The following is an 18816-nucleotide window of genomic DNA, read 5'->3' on the forward strand; positions in this document are numbered from 1 at the left end:
ACTGTTATTGCACATTACTAGATGGACATTTAAAACACATGTAGATAGTATAAGCAGGTTACTCTGACACTGCTGCATAAAAATTGTCTTCGGGGCAGAGGTTTCAAACCGTGACTTAATACACAACATGACACCTGTTGCGTTTGCTTGTAGTTTAGATTAGGGCTGAATTGTCCTCAACTAACTTTGGGAAGTATAACTCCCCTTTCAGCACTCATTGTTACACGATGCCTCATATTTCAGATTAAATCCTGAACTCCACTTTTATGACTCTACTTTTATAGTCGCATCTCATAGAATCTGATTCACCTTGAGTGAAAACATGCATAGAAGTATGTCGTTCACAGTTCAGACACGACTCCGGTGTTGAGCAATTGAACAGAAACAAATTATCAAGACAGCCCTGTAATCCCTCTTAATGCCAAGAGAGGTGCACCTTGAGTTCTTTGTGTCTCTTAAATAATTACTGGCCTTAAGAAAGAAGATAGCGCAGCGGAGAAAGCTTTCTTTACACGCCCTGTCTGTTCTCTCCGGGCTCCATTGAGGTAGCTCCTTCGCCTTCTGCTTTATCCACGCCTGGTGAAGACCCCCCACAATTTGCCAGCAACTTCAGGGTTACTGACATTCCTCTGCCCAGAATGCATAAACCCTCCTTTGGGGACTGAATTTGCTTCCACGGTGGATCTCAAGGCCGAAGCATAACCACGTAAAGCCGTTCACTTTATTGCAAGGAAACCTGTGTTGGATTTTATGCACTCACTCTCACACACACACACACACACACACACACTCCCCATGTAGTCTGGTACAGCAACAAAGCTCTCCCGTACTGTTGCCAGGGTAACGTGGTCGGGTCAGACCAGTCGAGCGGTCTCTCCTTTTCCAGACTGACACCCCCCCCACCCCCCACCCAACACCACCACCTCCACCACCAGTGCACTTTCTCGCTCTCTGTTTGTCTGTTCCGGGTCCTCATCCTCTCCTTTCTCCCTCCGCTGTGTCCTCTGTGTCCCCCCGCTCATCAGATCTTGATCCACTTCTTCTCTTCTCATTCCTGCCCCAGGCTGAACGGTGTAAAACGAGGGTGAATCACCACCTCGACCACGTTGTCTAATTAAAAGCTATATAGACGAATGGAGACGCTCTTAATGGTGGATTTAAAAAAAAAAGAAAAAAAAAGGGACATGACACAAGACCAATAAAGCTTGCAGCGACACTAAAGGTTTAGTGATGAAGTCTATAACAGAGTGCATGAATTACATTCATGTATTTCACATATTAGAGGCTTGACCTTAACTCATTATACGCTGCAGTGTGTTTTTACCTGCAGCAAAGCATTTACTTTGCAGTTATTTGCATCAGTATTTTATTCTTTTCATTTGTAAATGGGTTTTTAATAATACAGAGCGTGATAAGAGCGCTCCATTATGAGTAGAAATAATTTAGTTACTGTTTCATAAAAGGAAAAAAAAGAAAGAAAAAAAAACACTTCAGGCTTTTGGCATATGGAAATTATATCACAACTAAGCTGTTGCTGGCAGACACATAGTGATGAATTACCCTTCTTCTCCTGGAGCTATTATAGATCTGTTGTCTGAGCCGCGGACTGTGAATAAATGGAAATGACACATAAAAACAATGAAAATCTGTTTATTACTGATAGAACGCAGCAGACATGAGACAGGAATGAGAGCAGGTGCAAATGCTCTAAACAAAGACTTATTGCTCTTTTGTGCTTGAGCTTTGGTAACACAATACGCGGTGCAATAACGGCCAAAGGTGCTTGAAATTACCAAAGTAGATTGGGAAATACCTGGTCCTTCATCTTTTCTTTTGATCACGGTCGTGTGTGTGGACTGTATATTATGGCAGAGTTTAAGATTGAAGAACCATTTAGATAAGAAAGGAAAGCTGAATCTACTGCGCGGTGATGATGTGTTTTTCCGTAAGGTGACCTCCACCACTGTTAGCTTTTTAGTTTTATTTATTTACATTTTTTTCTTATTCCTGAGTCATTTTTTGTGACATGGCCACGTGTAACCCAGTGTACGCCTGTCATTAACATTATTTACAGTGTGTCTGGATGACAGAGTACAATTATACTTTTATACAATTATGTCAGAAGTAAACATATCCAAAACACACAGGCAGAGAATAGAATAGAAATCTGATCAGCCAGACCACAACTGGAGCTGCTCCCATTGTGTGCAATTTTACCGAATACTCAAGAAAACCAGCTGCCCGACAAGTTAAACAACAGACTCAGTGAGACAGTTTAAGGTTTACCTTAAAGAAACTTTTTCTATGACCCTTTCTAAAGAGTGGAAACTCCTACAGCTTAGTGGTGACTTTTCCCAGTTAGTGATTAGAGGACTGTTACCACAATTTACTCTGATTGTTCAGTGAATAGTTTTCACTTCTCTGCATGTTGAGACCTTAGCTTGGAGTATTTTAGATAATTGGAGGCAAGTGCTATTATCTTGAAAGGGCAAGGTAATGAAAGGTATTTCAGGTTTTGAGACCAGCAGGATTTGTTAATATCTAAATTTCGGTTTGAAACATGCAGGCACCAAGGAACCCTGTGATTGTTCGATGATAAAGAAGTACCGCATACTGAGATATTCTTAGCTGTAACTGCGTACCTGCTGTTTGAAAGGTTAAAAGATAAATGTAACTCAGTCAAAGAGTGCGCAAGATTAAGATGTGGTTTTTAATAAGAACTCAGAGAGTACATGAAAAATAGCTGCAATTTTGTATTACTTGAAATGGTCCATTTCCTTGAGATAATGCTAATTACCACTGATTGATGTGTGAATAGCCTACACACTTATCATCCAAGCTGAAAAGGATGATACCCATCCTCTTTACAGATAAATAATTGTCAGGCTGTCAAACAGTCAAGTGTTTTTTCTCACTGTGTTTTCTACTTTAATGACTGAAACCGATGATAACCGCAGCCACAATCTGCAGAATGCTAATAAGCTAATAAGACACATTTCTGCAAGTTGACGCTTAATTGACCCGACTACTCGCTGCAGGTTAGTTCACAAAAGGCATGCTTCTATTAATAACCGAGGAGACGGGAAATTGCGATCCATTCAGCTGTCTCAACGACTATTGACGGACCGTCACACTAGACGTTGAGCTCAGCCCAAAGGGAGGAAAACGGTTGATCCTGTTCTCGGCTTCACCCGCTGTCTGACTGTAGCAGCTTTGTCCTGCTAACAGCTCTTTAAAGACGGCTCTCCAGGTAATGAATGGCATGACAAGCTCCCCATTAATGCTGTCTGGTCCCTCATGAGAGACGAATGTGTTTCCTCTTGAGGCGAGGAGAGCTGCTTTTTAGCCGCTGTGCAATGTCACTGAGATAACATTAAATCCTTTTGTCAAAGTGGTGTCAGCTAGTGAGCCGGGTTAGCTTAGCAACCTGTTGTCACGGGGTGAGAATTAATCCCCGAGACAATAACACTGACACGTTGATTGCCAGTTTAAATATAAAGCATTGTTGGTCTTTAAGTTGCATTCATACAGTATATAGAGGAAGCATATTCATTCTCATAGTTGTTTCTGGCTTTATGAGAAGCGCTAGCGGATAGAGGGGAAGTAATGTGGTGAGATGCATATTCTGCTTGCATTGAAGTAAGTGGTTTTCCTTTCACAATGAAAACAAATTCCACCCTACCACAGTCAGTGAGTATCATGCTCAGTCTTAAAAAGTGTTTAGCTTTGAGGATGAAAAAAAAAAAAAAAAAATAGCAAGAGGGAAGAAAATTTCTCCTCTCGTGTTTCCAAGAAGTTTCTCTTGGGAGGATGGGAAATCTACCAGCGAGCAAAAAAGCAGTTAAGCTGCTTTAAAGCATGTTCAGCATAGCGCGGAGTCATTTATGCAAGATTCCTGGACTAGAACGTCGTAATGAAGCTGCCTGTGTTGGTGGTTTTCTCATTGTCGCTCGTGCCAAATAAATTTAAGGATTTTTTTTTTGCCTTCCCTTAAATTGCTGTTTGTCATGGAAACATTTCTTGCTTAAATGGTCAGTTTCTTTATTTTGTTTTCCTCGCGCTCATTTTCTGTAACCGCTTGTCCTCTAGAGGGTTGATGGGCGCTGGAGCCCGTCCCAGCGGTCGTTGTGTGAGAGGCTGGGTACACCCTGAGCAGGTCACCAGTTATAACCTTATGACATGGCTTGTGGGAGTACTCCACACAGAAAGGCCTGAGTCAGAGTCAAACCCGGAACCTTCTTCCTACGAGGATGTGAGCCATCGGTTGTTACCGCCGCACCGCATTATGGGGATAAAGTGCATCTGCTAACCTCCCCACCCTCGGAGGCGATAATTTGATTATTCATATGGAGCGCGGAGGTGCCTGTGGTTGGGCTGAGTGCTGCTCGCTGTGAACAGATGTTGAATGGTGAACCGGCAGATCTCTGGCTCCAGCTCCACGCGGCTCCGAGCAGTGGCGCGTCACCCTGCGCCGTCCGGACATGCAGCGACATCCGCCGTCGGGCTTCACCGGGCAGCAGCGGGTCACCGGCTCCATCTTATTTCCAGATATGGAATTAAGGGGCAGGAGGAGCCCAGGAGGAGGATGCAGTTCAATCGCTACACACACACGAGCAGGGCAGGCAGGCAGGCAGTGGTGTGTCAGCACAAGTGTGTCAGCGAGTGCGTGCTTACTCATATCATGTTGGTCACATCCTTTGGCACGATGCCACCGAAACCTCTCTTTCACCTCAGTTCTGTGAATAATTACATGCTCACGTAGTGCCATGCAATAAAATGAAGGTCCCCCTCCCACACACACACACACACACACACACACAGAAACATCACCTGAGGTCAGAAGCGAGGAACACCTGATCAGCTTTGTGGCATAGGTGTGTGTCATCAGTGTGCACCAGTTGGACTCATCCCATTTTACACTACTATGATGCTAGTATTTGGGATGAGTTTAGGGTTTATATTTGCACTCAGGTAAAGGTTGGTTCCAATCAATCATTTGGACTACAAATCATAATCCTCTGTTCATTCCTTCTTTAATTCAACTAATGGCCTCAGAGATGTAAGCTGTTACGTTTACAGTGATTAACAGCAGCAGAGAATTGACACTTGAAAAGGCTACAACCAATTCCTTCTTTGCATGAAAAATAAATAAAAATAGTTAATAAGCAATCCAAATTGTTAATCAAATAATCACTTAATGTGGCCCAGCTCTTTCACTCTCCTCACCTTGGGAAATCAGCTGCTCCTCATCGTGATGCTTGTTTAGAGGGCTAAGAAGAAAACATTTCACCAGTGGTTACTAATAGTTAGTGTAATAAGATGTGTGCATGTACAGGGTTTGGTCAAAATGGTACAACATCAATGACACTTCTATATGTTGAGGGGAAAATTGCCGATATCACACTTCTTTTAGAAAAAATGCAAGGTAACAGCAGCAAGGCGGTTATGACTTTGATGTTGCAATATTCAATGGTAAATTTGTGAAATCCGCTCAAGACAAGTTGCGAACTCAGAGGAAAAGGTGAATCATTTATTTTTCTTTTTTGTGCTGCACAGCTGGCAGCCTTGAGCTCCAGCTTAACGCATTACATCCACTATTAATGCAGCACAACCCCCGTGCGAAGAATCCACGACCTGTGTCATTCCGGTCAGGGGTGAACTGAGGGACGAAGTGAAGAAAAACAAAGGAGTTACGTACAGCAGGTGGAAACAAACTCTTTGAATCCCAGTAACCAAACTAGCTCCCGCTCCATACGGGGCCACGCAGCTGGAGCGTGAAGGGAGCGATTCGTTAAAGGGGGAAATTGCATGTTCAGTGCGTAAATGTAAAGCAGCTATATTTTCTCGCGTGTGCTAAAGCAGCACTTGGTATCATAAGCTCATTACATCTGAGCCATAAAGTGATTATGGGCTCCAGCGATGCATTGTTCTGCGCCTGACAGGATTAAAGATGTCTGAAGAGACAGAGAGCGCGTCACCTCGCTCTGGTTGAGTGTGTGTTTGCTTTGTGTAAACCAGAAGTCAAAGGGGCAGCGCACTTGACTGTTCGCCAGCTGCGTCACCCCCCTCCCCCCTTTATCTGTCTTTCCATCTTCCTATTCATCTAGATCCGTCAGCTCTGTTCTAAGGCAACGTAAAATGTCATCACCTGGTGAACGCTTGTTTCGAGGCTTTTCAGGAAAACCTTGAGACACTAAAGAAAATGAATGTCTTGTCAGTGCTGCATTGATTTGTAATTCCAGTGGAGATGTCATGCGTTCAACAAGTGATGTGACACTCTAATTATTGGGATTTCTTATTAGCAAGAACACATCGCTGAGTGTCGCCGCGCTCTTTACTCGTGCCTGCGCCGACAGCCCTGCCGCAGAGTAGAGTGTGTGTGTGTAATCCGTGTAACGCGTTCGCCCTCTTCTTTCCGCAGAAGAAGTCGGGAGTTGTGAAGTCGCAGGAGAAGAAGGAGCGGTGGAAGGAGAAAAAGGTGGCGAAGCGGCAGAAGAAGGAGGATGAGGAGGTGGAGGAGGAAGAGGAGAACGTCCAGCCGGTGGTGGATCCCCTGGAGAACGGCTTCCTTCACCACGCTCAGCGGGAGCAGGAGAGGATGAACGAGAGGCTGCTGAAGAAGACCTACTCCAAGAAGAACAAAATGGTCAGTGTCCGGCTCCGTGGCATTTTTTCAATGTGTGAATATCTTGCATACGTTACATGTTGGTTTTTACTATGCGTATATTTTGTTTACACTAAAAGGGAGGCCTGTGCTGGAGGTAGAAACGATGGCAGCGTGTGAATCCACTTCTTTGTTGTGAAGTGTTACTGCTAACAGTCCTCTTTTCCAGACATATAAGGTGTTCTCCGTTTATGTAAAAACCTGCTGTAAAATGTACGGAAAAGGCTGAACTGAGCTGAGACTTGCAGCCATGTCAGGTGTGACTTTGCTTATTCTTATCTTAGCAGGGACTTTGTACTTGAGCGTTAAGGTTGTCAAAGAGACAGCTTCACTTCCTGTGAGGCACTTGAGTCCCTATGAGTGCAGTATCACACCACATGCCAGTGTTTCAACACTAGAGAAAATCATTTTCTTCAGCCTACAGGCTGTCGTGTGGAGTTTTGGCCCATTTAGAGCTGTCTAAAATTGACTTCATATTGCCTGAGTCATTTTGAGAAATGACACATTGTGTTTTTCCAACGTTTACTTGTTTTTATTACCCTGAAATCGAAGCTTTTCGCACAACTCACATTGTCCTGTATGGAAGCTGAGGTCATCACCCCGAGAGCGGAGAGAGAGACGTGTATAGAATCTTTTTTTTATTTGTTAACGGGTTTTTATTGAGCAATAGTTAGTGATGTCTATGGCTTTGTGGCTGGCTGTAAATGTGGACACTGACCTTTGCATGTGACTTTATTTAGTGACATTTCAGTGCTGTCAGATTTGAGTCGGTGTGCATGGGTGGCATTTTGAAGAACCGTTTTCATTTTTGCACTTGCTTCGTCTTCAAGGAGCCTTTCTCACTTGATGTTCCACTGAAAGTGCGCATGGTAGGGATTGTGTTATTGTCACGACGCTGCAGAGGAGAGCTAAAGGTTATTACTGTGTGTTGCTTTTGTTTAGTGGTGTTGTTCAGTTCTTAGTTCAGTTGTTCTAAGGCCCGTCCAGGCAGTGACACTACGTAAAGGCAGACGGTAGACGGACAGAATGGCTTTATGGAGCGTAGTGATTGTTGGATTTCACTTTCTTGGTGTGAAACGGATAAGTTAGAAGTGTGGGAAAGTTTATGCGAAACGGCGTTTGGATCTCATTGTCTGGCATCGTGTTTGACTTGTATATCCCAGCGAGCCATTTTTCTACCAACACTACACTCCTACAGGTGGGGTTCCCCGCCTTCCTACTCTTGTTTCCCTTCACGACTGCAGAAGTGCTTTTTGGTTTGTTTATGCAGATAGAGGACTGCCAGTATCCCCAGCTTCAAGCGCACTGCTGAGCCCACAGACTCCACGTCTGTCCCACTGAGATAGCCCATCTATGTGTTAACAGTTTGTTTAAATGGGCGGATGTTTTTATGCTCCTGTCCGAAGCCAAGATCCACCATAGTGCTGTTGAGGATAAGAGGGGAAATGTAGTCAGGAAGCCAAACTAAATAATGAGGCTATGTAGCCCGCAGGCCTCCTCCACAGACAAAAATATCTCTCTTAGATAAGATTTCCTGAGGAAGTTAACATGGCTGAAAATGAGTTTGGCTGTGATATTTAGTTTGCCAAGAGGCAGTTAGAAATTATGTATTTAGCTAATGCTCTTATCCAGAGTGTAAGTGCAATAGACTGCAATTACTGAAGCAGATCTACATTCCAGCCCAGATAGTAACTCCATAATGTCAGCAAACCGCGGCTGTCATGCGGAAACCTTGTAACTTCTTCTGGTTTATGGGGACTTCATCTAAAGTCCTACTACACTGGCTCATAAAGAGATTTAGATAACGCAGAGATAACAGAGATAATGACACAGCTCCAAACCCATAGAAACAAAACCACGTGACTTCAGCCGTCTTTTGATTCTTGATCTTAACCGACCCCGTAGCTTGGATTAACTATTAAAGACGCATGGACGGTTCTGTTATCTTCAGATTTTAGTGCATAACGCGAATCTGAAAGGGGGATGATTAAGACGTTCGCCCGACACACGTGGTGTCTCCAATCTGCACATGCTTTGTTTACTTAAAGATGAAATCACGGAGGTAATGAACCTGCCTACGGTCTCCTGGAAATTACATCAGTTGTGAAGTCAGCGCCCATAAAAGACTGTACATCCGAGAAATGTTCCAAAAGCTACAGCTATGTGGTCTAGATTTGACAACGGTGACATCCTCTCAGGCAGAAGCTATCTGAGTCAGTGAACCGTTGTGATGATTGTCACTTCACCACCTCAGCAACCTAGACTTCTTTGGACATTTTAGACTGGGAAGGCACATTGATCTCATGCATTATTAAAGTCCCTTAAAAACACCTCGGACCCGTGATCCGTAGATAACTGGAGATGTCTTTCTTCCCACTTGCATTGATCTATGAAATACTGCTGACTGCCTCTCACCTGGTGATTCCCTATTGCTCTTACTTAACTTTTAAACCGATTCAGTTCCTTTCTTTAATCGTAGTGCCTGGCTAATCTGTAGCTCGGCTGCGTCTCTCAGAACAAGCGGCTAAAGTATCTTTCCAGCCTTGCCTGGCTTCAGTTTCCGTGCTGAGGAACTGAAGCACGCCTTCAATGCGCACTGCAGCTACAACTCCCAATTCCCAGTTACATTATTACCGTTTTGGGCGCCATCTATTATGCTGTGTTCGCATGCTGAGGGAAACGCGCAATTGTAGTCGGAATCAGTGTGCAGATAAATGAGGCTCATGACACGATCATGTTGAGCCGATGCATTCTAGATAACGCCGTGAAATCCGAAGCAGCGCGTCTGCACCTTGATAACAAGCACTCGGAGAGCTCTCGTTGCCTCCGCTATAAGTGCAACCGCTGTTTGAGCGAGGCCCATTTCTTAAAACCACAACTCCCACTGATTTCTGTCCCATCTGCTTCCAGAATATCATTTCTAAATTGTCCCCAATAGGAATAATTTGTGCATGTGTGCCAAGCAAAGGCACTTCACAGCACATCCCTGGGAAAATATTCAGCGTCGTGGCAGCATATGAACGATTTCATTGTTTTTCATTATCATCCGTCCGTACAAATAGTTTAACATTTCCTCAGGTTATTGTGTTATGATAGACCAAGTGCTTGCTCTCTCTGCTGCTCTTTTGGTTTTAGGCTTTCGCCCCCTTTTGCGCACGTCTCAGTTGATTGCTACTGTGCCTCCCAGCGTGCCGTGCGATGATCACGACAGCTGTAAAAGTTTAGAGTCATGGCTGTATTTTATTTTTGTGTGAATGTGCAATGACTATTGTGGAGGCATTGCTGGGGACATAACAACTAAGAGCTCAGGGGAGAGCGATAGAAAGGGAAAGCTGTTCTTACTTACTCTCTCCAATGCTATGAGTGCGTTTACTTGTATTTACATGCGGGCGTGCTGTGAATCCTTTCACACGACAAAACAGACCCAAAAACGATGGGTATGCATACATAAACAGTGGGAAAGGGTCCGCTCAGAGTAGTCAACCAGCTCTGAAGCGAGTGTTTATGCATAGGTGTTATTTTTATTACAATCAGACATGTGAGATTTGTATTCACACACACAAAGAGTTGTTATATTGACATTATACAGCCGGTGCTGTTTTACCCCTTTTTACCTCCTTGTCCACCTTCTCCATCCATATTTTATTTATTTATTTTGGCTGTCTCACTAGTCAGAGGACGCGTCCCTAGTGAATGTCAAACACGATCTGCAAGTGAGAAGATGTGTTGGTCTCCTCGAGGCATGTTGGGGTGCCAGGACCTCACTGGGGGAAAGATGTGGTGTCAGAGCAGCGTCGTCTCAAAGGGGCAGTCGGAAGGGTGACACTTGATCCAATTAGAAGACTTGTCAGGACCTCAGGAATGGTCTACTGTGTGTGTGTGTGTGTGTGTGTGTGTGTGTGTGTGTGTGTGAGAGACACTGTGAATGGGAACAACACGGTCTAAGGACTACTTTCTTGTTCGCCCCTCAGTCATCTCCTGCCAGGAGCCATTTCTGTAGCAGTCACATGTTTAGAGATGTTTTGAAGGCCAGTACTGGCATTCTTTGAATTGGATAACACAATCATAGTGTCTTTTTTTATTTTTGGCAAAGCGGATCAAGAAGCTCACCACTTAGATTCATACAGATAAAAATACTTCTAAGCGGGCTAATAACCCTTTAAGGGAACAGTCAATGTCAGCCAACTTCCTTTTCCACTAAACCTTTATAGAAGCATCAAAAACACAATATGTTGGCTTCTTTAATCTACCTGCTTCAAACTGAGTGTAGCATAATCACACTTGTGTGTGGGTGTGTTTTTTATCGAGGCTAATATCCTCGAACTACTCCACCTGACCTGTGTTCCTTTTATCTGCCATTCTGTGCTGTAAGTGAGCAGAGAAGCAGCTTGCTGGATACACAGCTACAACGCTTTGACCTTCAGTATTCTTTTGAACAGGAGGGGTCATGAATAACACATAATGCTGACTTGTTCAGGCAACACACTGATTGTCACGCACAACCTCACACGCACGCCCGCCGTGCCTGTCTATTTGTGCAGTGACTTACTTTGTGCTCCCCACACCCTGCTAACAGTGTCATTTAAGAAAGCATCTCTGGACACTCTATTAATAGTTGGCACCCTCCACCCGCCCAGTCAACCTTTCACTATCTGGCCTGTGGACATGAAGCCAGCATCCTGCATGTGCCTGTCATACTGTAGCTGCTTCAGGATTACTTCCCCCGGTCTGATATCTAGGTGTGTTTATAAGCAGTAAGCCAGCTGGAGACAGATCAGATTAGCTGGGGCATTAACGGTGCACTGGAGCATAGTTCAGGGGCAGCCTGAGAGAAGCGGGAGCACCGCTGCCCATCGGCAGTGGTGCGGCTGTAATGGGCGGGCGATCAGGATGACTGATAACGGTAGCCTGGTTGTTATCTGGGGAGCAGCGACCCTGAGCGGTTGCAGCTCAGCTCAGGAGACGCCCGCCAGACAGTATCTCTGTGGGCTAACCGTGCTTCCAGCGCGTTTAAACTGCAGATCAAGGTGAATCCTCTCCAACGGAGTCGACCTGAGCAAGTCGCTGACCTGCAATATATTATTGTTGACAGGCCTCGTGTTGAAAAGCTTCATTGTGTTTAGACTGAAAACAGTGGAACTTGACAGTGGCACAGTTTCTCATTTGAAGGAAGATTGTTTTGCATAACATTCATCACCACTTATTCTCAGGAGGCGTTTTGTTCACTTTACTGTAATCTGCTTACAAACTTGATCGAGGAAGTGTTTCACTTTTTAATGAGATCTGCTCTAAAATGTGAAATTCTTGCTGTCATTATTGGGCTGGAAAGCTTGTAAGTGGGAACATGATAGAAAAGGTCTTTAATCCTGTTGCTCAGGTTAATGCTGCAATTTAACAAAGAGCATTACTAGATGAGTGGATAATGAGGTACGCTGCAGAGGTGTCTGCAGGCACGTTGCATGCTGCAGTACGTGTGTGTGCGTGCAGAGGAGTACAGAGATGAGAGGAGGACTGTGACTCCTAACAGACCTTGACAGATGAATTAGTTAGATGCTTGTAACATGAACATGTATGCATGATCACACAGCGGATAATTGCCTGTACCACGTCACACACCTGTACCAGAGGGAGGTGAATGAAGAGTTTAATTCAGTCATTAGATATCAGGTTGTTTAAAAAATAATGCACACAAGCTAATAAACTCTTGCCTGTCAATTGAAATAACTAAACAAAACAAACAAAAAAAAAACTCTGGGATCTGAGCTGTAATTGATTCCAAAATACATATTCTATTTCAAAATGTAGTTCATAGTGCCTCACAGAAACTTTCAGTTCTGGTGCTACTGGATCTTAGCGCTGCTTTTAATACAGTAGACCATTGCATTTTGCTAAACAGACTCAGGAACCTGGTGGGCCTCTCTGGTCCTGTTAATCATTTCAGATATTTTTATTGTGACCTAGTTCCTATCTCTCAGATTGCTGTTGTCTCGTACGTTTGGAAACATGTTCCTCAAGGACCCATGAAATTAAGTGTGGGGTGCCTCAAGGTTCAGTTTTAGGTCTTATATTTTTTTTTTTTTATTTATTTATTTTTTTCTTTTTATATGCTCCGGAGACACGGGTATGGGGGGGGGTTGGAGGTGTATGTTTTTAATGTTAAGCACTTTGTGTTGCTTCTTTTATGTATGAAAAGTGCTATATAAAAAAAAGATTAATTGATTGATTGATTGATTGATAGATAGATAATGGGGATTGTAGCGTATGGTCTATTATAAACACTCTAAAACCCACAGAATAGGAAAGTGGGTTACATAAGCTATGACTACACATACTGTAGACTTTGACTGCAGTAGGTTAATTGCTTTATATTTTTTTAGCATATTAATCTTTTCTATTATTAAAGAAAGATTATACAGCGTAGTCTGCAGCCTTTTTCACTCACACACACATATGGAGTTACAAACGCCCAGCAGTACACCTCAATAGCACTGAATGAATGAAGTATGATTTTTGAAGAGTTTGAACCTGTCACCTTACCCAGACTATGCGCAGAATCACAGTTTTTCCAGTGTGAATCTTCACTTAAATCGCAACATTAGGATTGAATGACTTTAATTCAAGTCAAAATTAAGTTCAATTCAATTTGCTGACTTCACGGCACAGTATACACCACAGTGGGGCGGAAATTAAATAAATCAGGAACTCAGTTGTTCCCAGTAGGAATTGTAAATTAATTTGAACAGACATCAGACAGAAAGTATTTAGTGGAGAGCCAATATATCATCATAATAAATGTGTTGTAATTGCTCTAATAAAACTGCTCTGTTGATTAGATTAAATGTGTTGAGAAATACACCTAAAGGTGGCACAAAGTCATATAAACTGAATAACTGAGAGGTACTCTGATCACTGACCATGTGATATAGTTAAGTCAGGACTCTGTAAATCAATAGTAATTAATTAAAATTTGAAGTTTCCTAATTAAATTATGCGGGTAAAACTGGCGTACGTCCGACCTTTGGTAAAAAGGTCAGTGAACTTGTAATTCTCCCTTCCCTGAAATGATTTTCCTGAATGAATAAGTGTCTCAGAGTGCGTACCTTTCCCTGCGTACGTTTTCAAGTTTCCTAAATGCCGTCTATTTTAGCTGAGCAGACGGCCTGACCACAGTGGATTTAGCGAGAGGAGCCAAACTCGTCCCCATGGGTTTCCACTCAGGCTGGCCTGTGTTGACTTTGCCCGGGATGCCAGGGGAAGGCTGGGAAAGGATGAGGGAACAGTCCCATCGGTGTTGAGACAGAGGTTGGGGGTGGGCGTGGAAGGATTTAATGCCTGCTGCTCCGCTCCCAGGGGATGGTTTGAGTTGAGTCCCGGCCCCAGATGGTTGAAATTCAGTAAAACTCAGAGGTGGCAAAACATCTCTGTTATGACTGGTCTGTCAAAATGGATACGAGGTACATGGAGGAATGTGGCCCACGTGAGCAATCTCAACAGAAACAGAATTCATCAGTTAATTGAACTGCTACCTCCAGGAACAATTAGCCTTCCACTCCACAGTGCTCCAAACACCTCGAATGAGGTAGAAGAGGAGAAGAGGGAAAGATAGAGAGAGAAACAGCGAGAGATTTAAATAGAAGTGGAAATAAAGGAAAGTGAATGACAAAAGAACGGCCGAACCCAGACAACCCCTGCGCCCGCTGTGCTTAGCCAGGTGAATATTGCATGGGACAGTGCACAGTGATTAATGTCAGGCCATGTAAGGTGCTTGGCCGGGTTGCTGCACTGTACGTCCACACACACACACACACGCACAAACACACACACACCACATCACTTTTAACAAGTCATAGTCATTGAGATACAGCAGGGCTACTTCAGAGCAACCACTCTGGGGACAATTAGGCCTGGGAACATTAAATTAGCAGGGATCTAAAGTCATGCTCTGTTGGAGCTGGGGCTATTGCATGCTGGGATGGACTAGGTAACAGAGCAGAGGCAAGGAGCAGCTCATCCTGGATATACAGTGGCTCTTTCTGGTATTGCTGTGCGGGGTAAGAGAGTTATTTTAGGTTAGTGGCTGATGTTGCATTGTTTTTTCAGTGCATTCATAAGGTCTTATACTCAGGAGGCAGGTGTTAGCCATAGTAAATTTGCCGGGGCATTATTTCTCTGTGCATTGCTGGCTGGCTAGTTATGATTACTTTCTTTTTTTATGTAATTTATTAAAGTGGGACCTCCCAGGCTACATCTTATTGCAGTTTTGAATCTGCAGGAGACACTGTAGCTATAGCAACAGATGTATTGCTCCTCGTAGATGTTTAACTAGAGCAGACAACAGGGAGAGACACTTTATTACACCTCGTGCTTTATGATTTACTGTATCATTGTGGTTTAAATTACCGTTATGTTTAGGGAGCTGTTCAGAAATTTATGCTCCCGGAGCTGGAAGTCATGTGAGGTCATATTTATTGTGAAATACCTCTGTCAAACAGGCTTATCGCAAAGGTCTTGTACAGATGTAAACAAGCAGGAAGACAAACCGTACGATATCAAACGAGTTGTGTGTGTGTGTGTAAGGATGTGTACACGTGCAGTTTAACATGTTCGCCTACAACTAAAATCGTCTTCTTACTTGAGGTGTCACAGGAAGCACGCTGCCGCTTTGAACCTGAGTCGCTTTAACAGACGCTGAACACCGAGGTTCAGGAGAACAGTGTGGGAGAAATGAGGTCACTCAGCCCAGAGTCTCGGATTGTGTAGGCTTTCATGTCATTTCTAGCCAATATGTACAAGCCACCGGATACTCTTTGATCTGATGTAAGTACAAATCTGATCATCTGATTTCAGATGTTACCTATGTAGGTTATGTGTTGCAATGTTTGCATTAAAAGTGGTTATGTGTCTTTATTTTACATTTTAATTCATATGTGAGAGTTCTTGAGCGTGGTGGCCGATCATTTTTCATTAAATATGTTTTTTTTTTATTTTTATAAATGTTCTCTAGGTGGCACTCTTCTCCACATTTGCTCATCCGTCATGATGCTACTGGATGTATCAGGAAAGTTGTACATAGGTGTAATATCAAGGGGGCGGCAGGTTTCTGCAGCAATAACTGCTATGAGGTGTAAAAAGATGTGGAAAATCACAAATTGGATTTGTGAGTGAGTCAGAACTTGCCAAGAACAAGTCAGGGAATTTCTTGTGCGTGTTTGACTTAACAATAACTTCTTAAAGTACAAAGTGAGCAAAATAAATCTATATATAGAAATGGTGGCATCGGCCTTCAAAATCACATTTTAGTTAAACCTTAGCAACAGGACGGTAACTCAGCACTGTCAGGGGTCAGGTTTCCTGGCCAGCGCTGACCTGAGGCTGGCAGCCGCCTTGTGCGCGGTGCCGTGTTACATGGGAGGCTTTATGGACGGAGGGATCTGGTGTTTGTGAGAGAGAATGGAAATGGGTGGCAGTCCTGAGCATTTGCTGGAAAGCCAAAGGCTTCTGTAGTCAAGGGAGGTCTTTTGTTTGGAGGCCTGTGTGTTTTGACAAGTCTGAGAGGGGGGAGACAATAAAGAGGCAGTACTGTATCCTGATGCGTTCCTGAAGTAGGGTCCTACACTCCACTCATATTGTTCTCCTTTGTTAAACTCTCTGCTTGTCACAGTCGTATCAATTAGCTTTAGTTAATCAGTGCTTCAATTAGCGCCTATTTAATTAGATTCCTTTTAATTGTTTTTTGGCTTGAATAATGTCTTCCTCCACATGTATTGCAATGCATAATGCACCTCAGTTACATGCTTTTATACTCTGTGTGTGTTCTCATGACGCACACAGCGATCTGTGTGATTTAAGCATGTGGGCTTATGCACAGTATTTGTCCACTATTGTGTGCGTGCGCCCCTGCCTTCTTGTGATGAAGCACTTGTCTGCTTGGCAGCATCTGAACATTTTAGTGTCTAAGTGTCATCTTTACCACTTTAGTCCATTAGGTCACTACATTAATGGGATCTGCTGAGACCTCTGCCCCCTGTTTTCATAGCCTTGTGGCTAACTCAGATGGCTGGACATTAACTCAGACGGATTAAATGGGATTAGTCTCGTCACTGAGACAGATGTGATCTTTGCTGCCACGGCTTTCCCTTTCTAACTCTGCTCAGTTTTTACCGTGATGCAACACTGACCCCTGCTGAAGTAGGCAGTCATTGCACCCAAGGATGTGAGCAGAGGGTGATGATGCTGCGCTAACCCTTTAGAAGATTGCATTGCATCGTCCATTGGGGGTCACTGTTCCCATTTGAAACGGAAGGTAGGAAGCCTCTTGTCTTCCTTTCTGCCATTTTGACTGCCTAATTTGCAGCATATCAGAGATTGCAATACTGATCCACGGCGGTGGGTCCTTTGCAGGTTCCATCACTGCTTCCTCCGGTGCCTTGTAATGTCGGCTTAATGTGGCTTCAAAATATTGCCATGAAAACAGTATCGTCAGAGATAATGAAATGCCACCAGAACACGAGGCTCATGTTTGGGTTGTGTATGCTAGTGTTGTCCCTCATTAAAACAGCAAGCAGCACTGCTACATAAGGTCAAATGTATCCATATCTGTCAGAAATCTCTTTGCGTCTAGCACGTCCTATAATTAGCATAATGGCAATGTAAGAAGCGTTGCTTAAGCAGCATGTATTGAACAATGTTGACACTCAGAATGAGGCTTGGGATGTTTTAATGGGTTGTGATTTAGGGTATATTGTTCAGACTTATGCGCCTTCAAGCGGGTAGCATGTGTTTTGTTCCTTTTTTCCTCTTTTAAAGGCCATTCACACAGTAGCAATTGAACCAAGGGCTATAATTGTGTTTTCATGTACTATAGATCCTGTCATTAGGCCCCTGGGTCTGCAAGCAGTTATATGATGACAGCTGACAAGGGGGTGCGGCTCCTCTGAGGAAGAAGGGGAGGGAGCGGGGTTGGGGGGGGGGGACCACACGCACAAAAGCCACAATTACTTCCTGGACGGTCCCCAGAGCTCGGTGGTTGAAGTGTGTATGTAAAATGATGTGGGAGAGGCCATTTGCAAAACAAAGAAAGGGGAGGTGAAGGGGGTGAGAATGATTGCTTTTGCACGATAGTGCATGTATACCCTGAGGCAGGGGGTTTAAAGTGGTAGACTAGGGGTTGACACACCTCCTAGCAGCCCTTGAGGAGCAGGGACCTGGGGGCGTGGCTCTTGCGGTTGACCCCCTCAGAGGGAAGAGGTTCACGGTTTGTCCCCTGGGCCCCGAGGGGAGGAGATTGTCCGTGTAGAGCTCTTGATACATTATGTGAAGCGTCCAGCACGTTAAGTTTGAAGTTACAGATTCAGACGGACAGAAATATTATCAGATATTTTTTAGATTCAGAATTTAGGGTTTCTAAGATACAGAGAAAATGAAATGATTAAATTAGGGACATTATCTGCTATGATTTAGTGTGTGGTGTCCATTTTTCAAAGACTAGATTATTCATTCGAAAATGAAGCTTTTCTTTGTTTGACCTCCCTCCAAAACCCCATGACACAGACCGAGACCCAAATGCCTTTCAGAATGATTTAAAGCATTTTCACATTATTAGACATCACAGATTCAGAGAGTAACACGTAACATGTGATTGTAGTCAAAGGTCAGACTCAGCCTGCGACACCGAGCTGTATAAATAACAACATCCCCAATTAGCGGCGCGGCGCTGCAATACTGATTGGATAATATCCGAGTTGTGCAGCGAGCTGTGAGAACGTTACGCAGGGTCACAAAGGTAAATTATCCCGGTCGCTTTCAGTTTAATTAATGATCTGGTAGTGGTGCTATAATTGCTCTTTAAAGTGTCCCTCTGACACTGATGTAGAGCAGCGCCGTGCGTAGCAGCCTAGCTTCAAATGCCCAGGTCAACTCCCACAGGTCTTATCTTCGCTAGCAACCCCCCCTGAAACCACCAAACGCCGACCTCCATCACTGCCGCAGCCACACAGGGATGGATATGACTTGTACTGGTGCACATGAAATATTCAACAGCAATTTCCTCCACGTTTGAAATAATACCTTGAAATGTTAATGCGCTCCCACTGCTTGTTTTAAGTGGAAGGCATCCCGAGGTGCCTGCGTTTGGACGGTGCCGGTGCGGGGGG

At 43.9% G+C, this 18816-nt stretch overlaps 1 protein-coding gene across 11 annotated transcripts in view; it reads left to right on the plus strand.

The window, feature by feature from the left end:
* fbrsl1 (fibrosin-like 1) overlaps positions 1 to 18816 on the plus strand; it is a 255188-nt gene that overhangs the window by 64858 nt on the left and 171514 nt on the right. For all 11 annotated transcript variants that reach the window (XM_047591773.1, XM_047591768.1, XM_047591770.1 and 8 more), the window contains exon 2: positions 6422 to 6646. In XM_047591773.1, coding sequence (XP_047447729.1) covers positions 6422 to 6646 — 225 coding nt within the window. The remainder of the gene's footprint in view (positions 1 to 6421; positions 6647 to 18816) is intronic.

Source organism: Mugil cephalus, chromosome 8, assembly GCF_022458985.1.
Source record: "Mugil cephalus isolate CIBA_MC_2020 chromosome 8, CIBA_Mcephalus_1.1, whole genome shotgun sequence".
In the NCBI taxonomy this organism is placed as follows: Eukaryota; Metazoa; Chordata; class Actinopteri; order Mugiliformes; family Mugilidae; genus Mugil; species Mugil cephalus.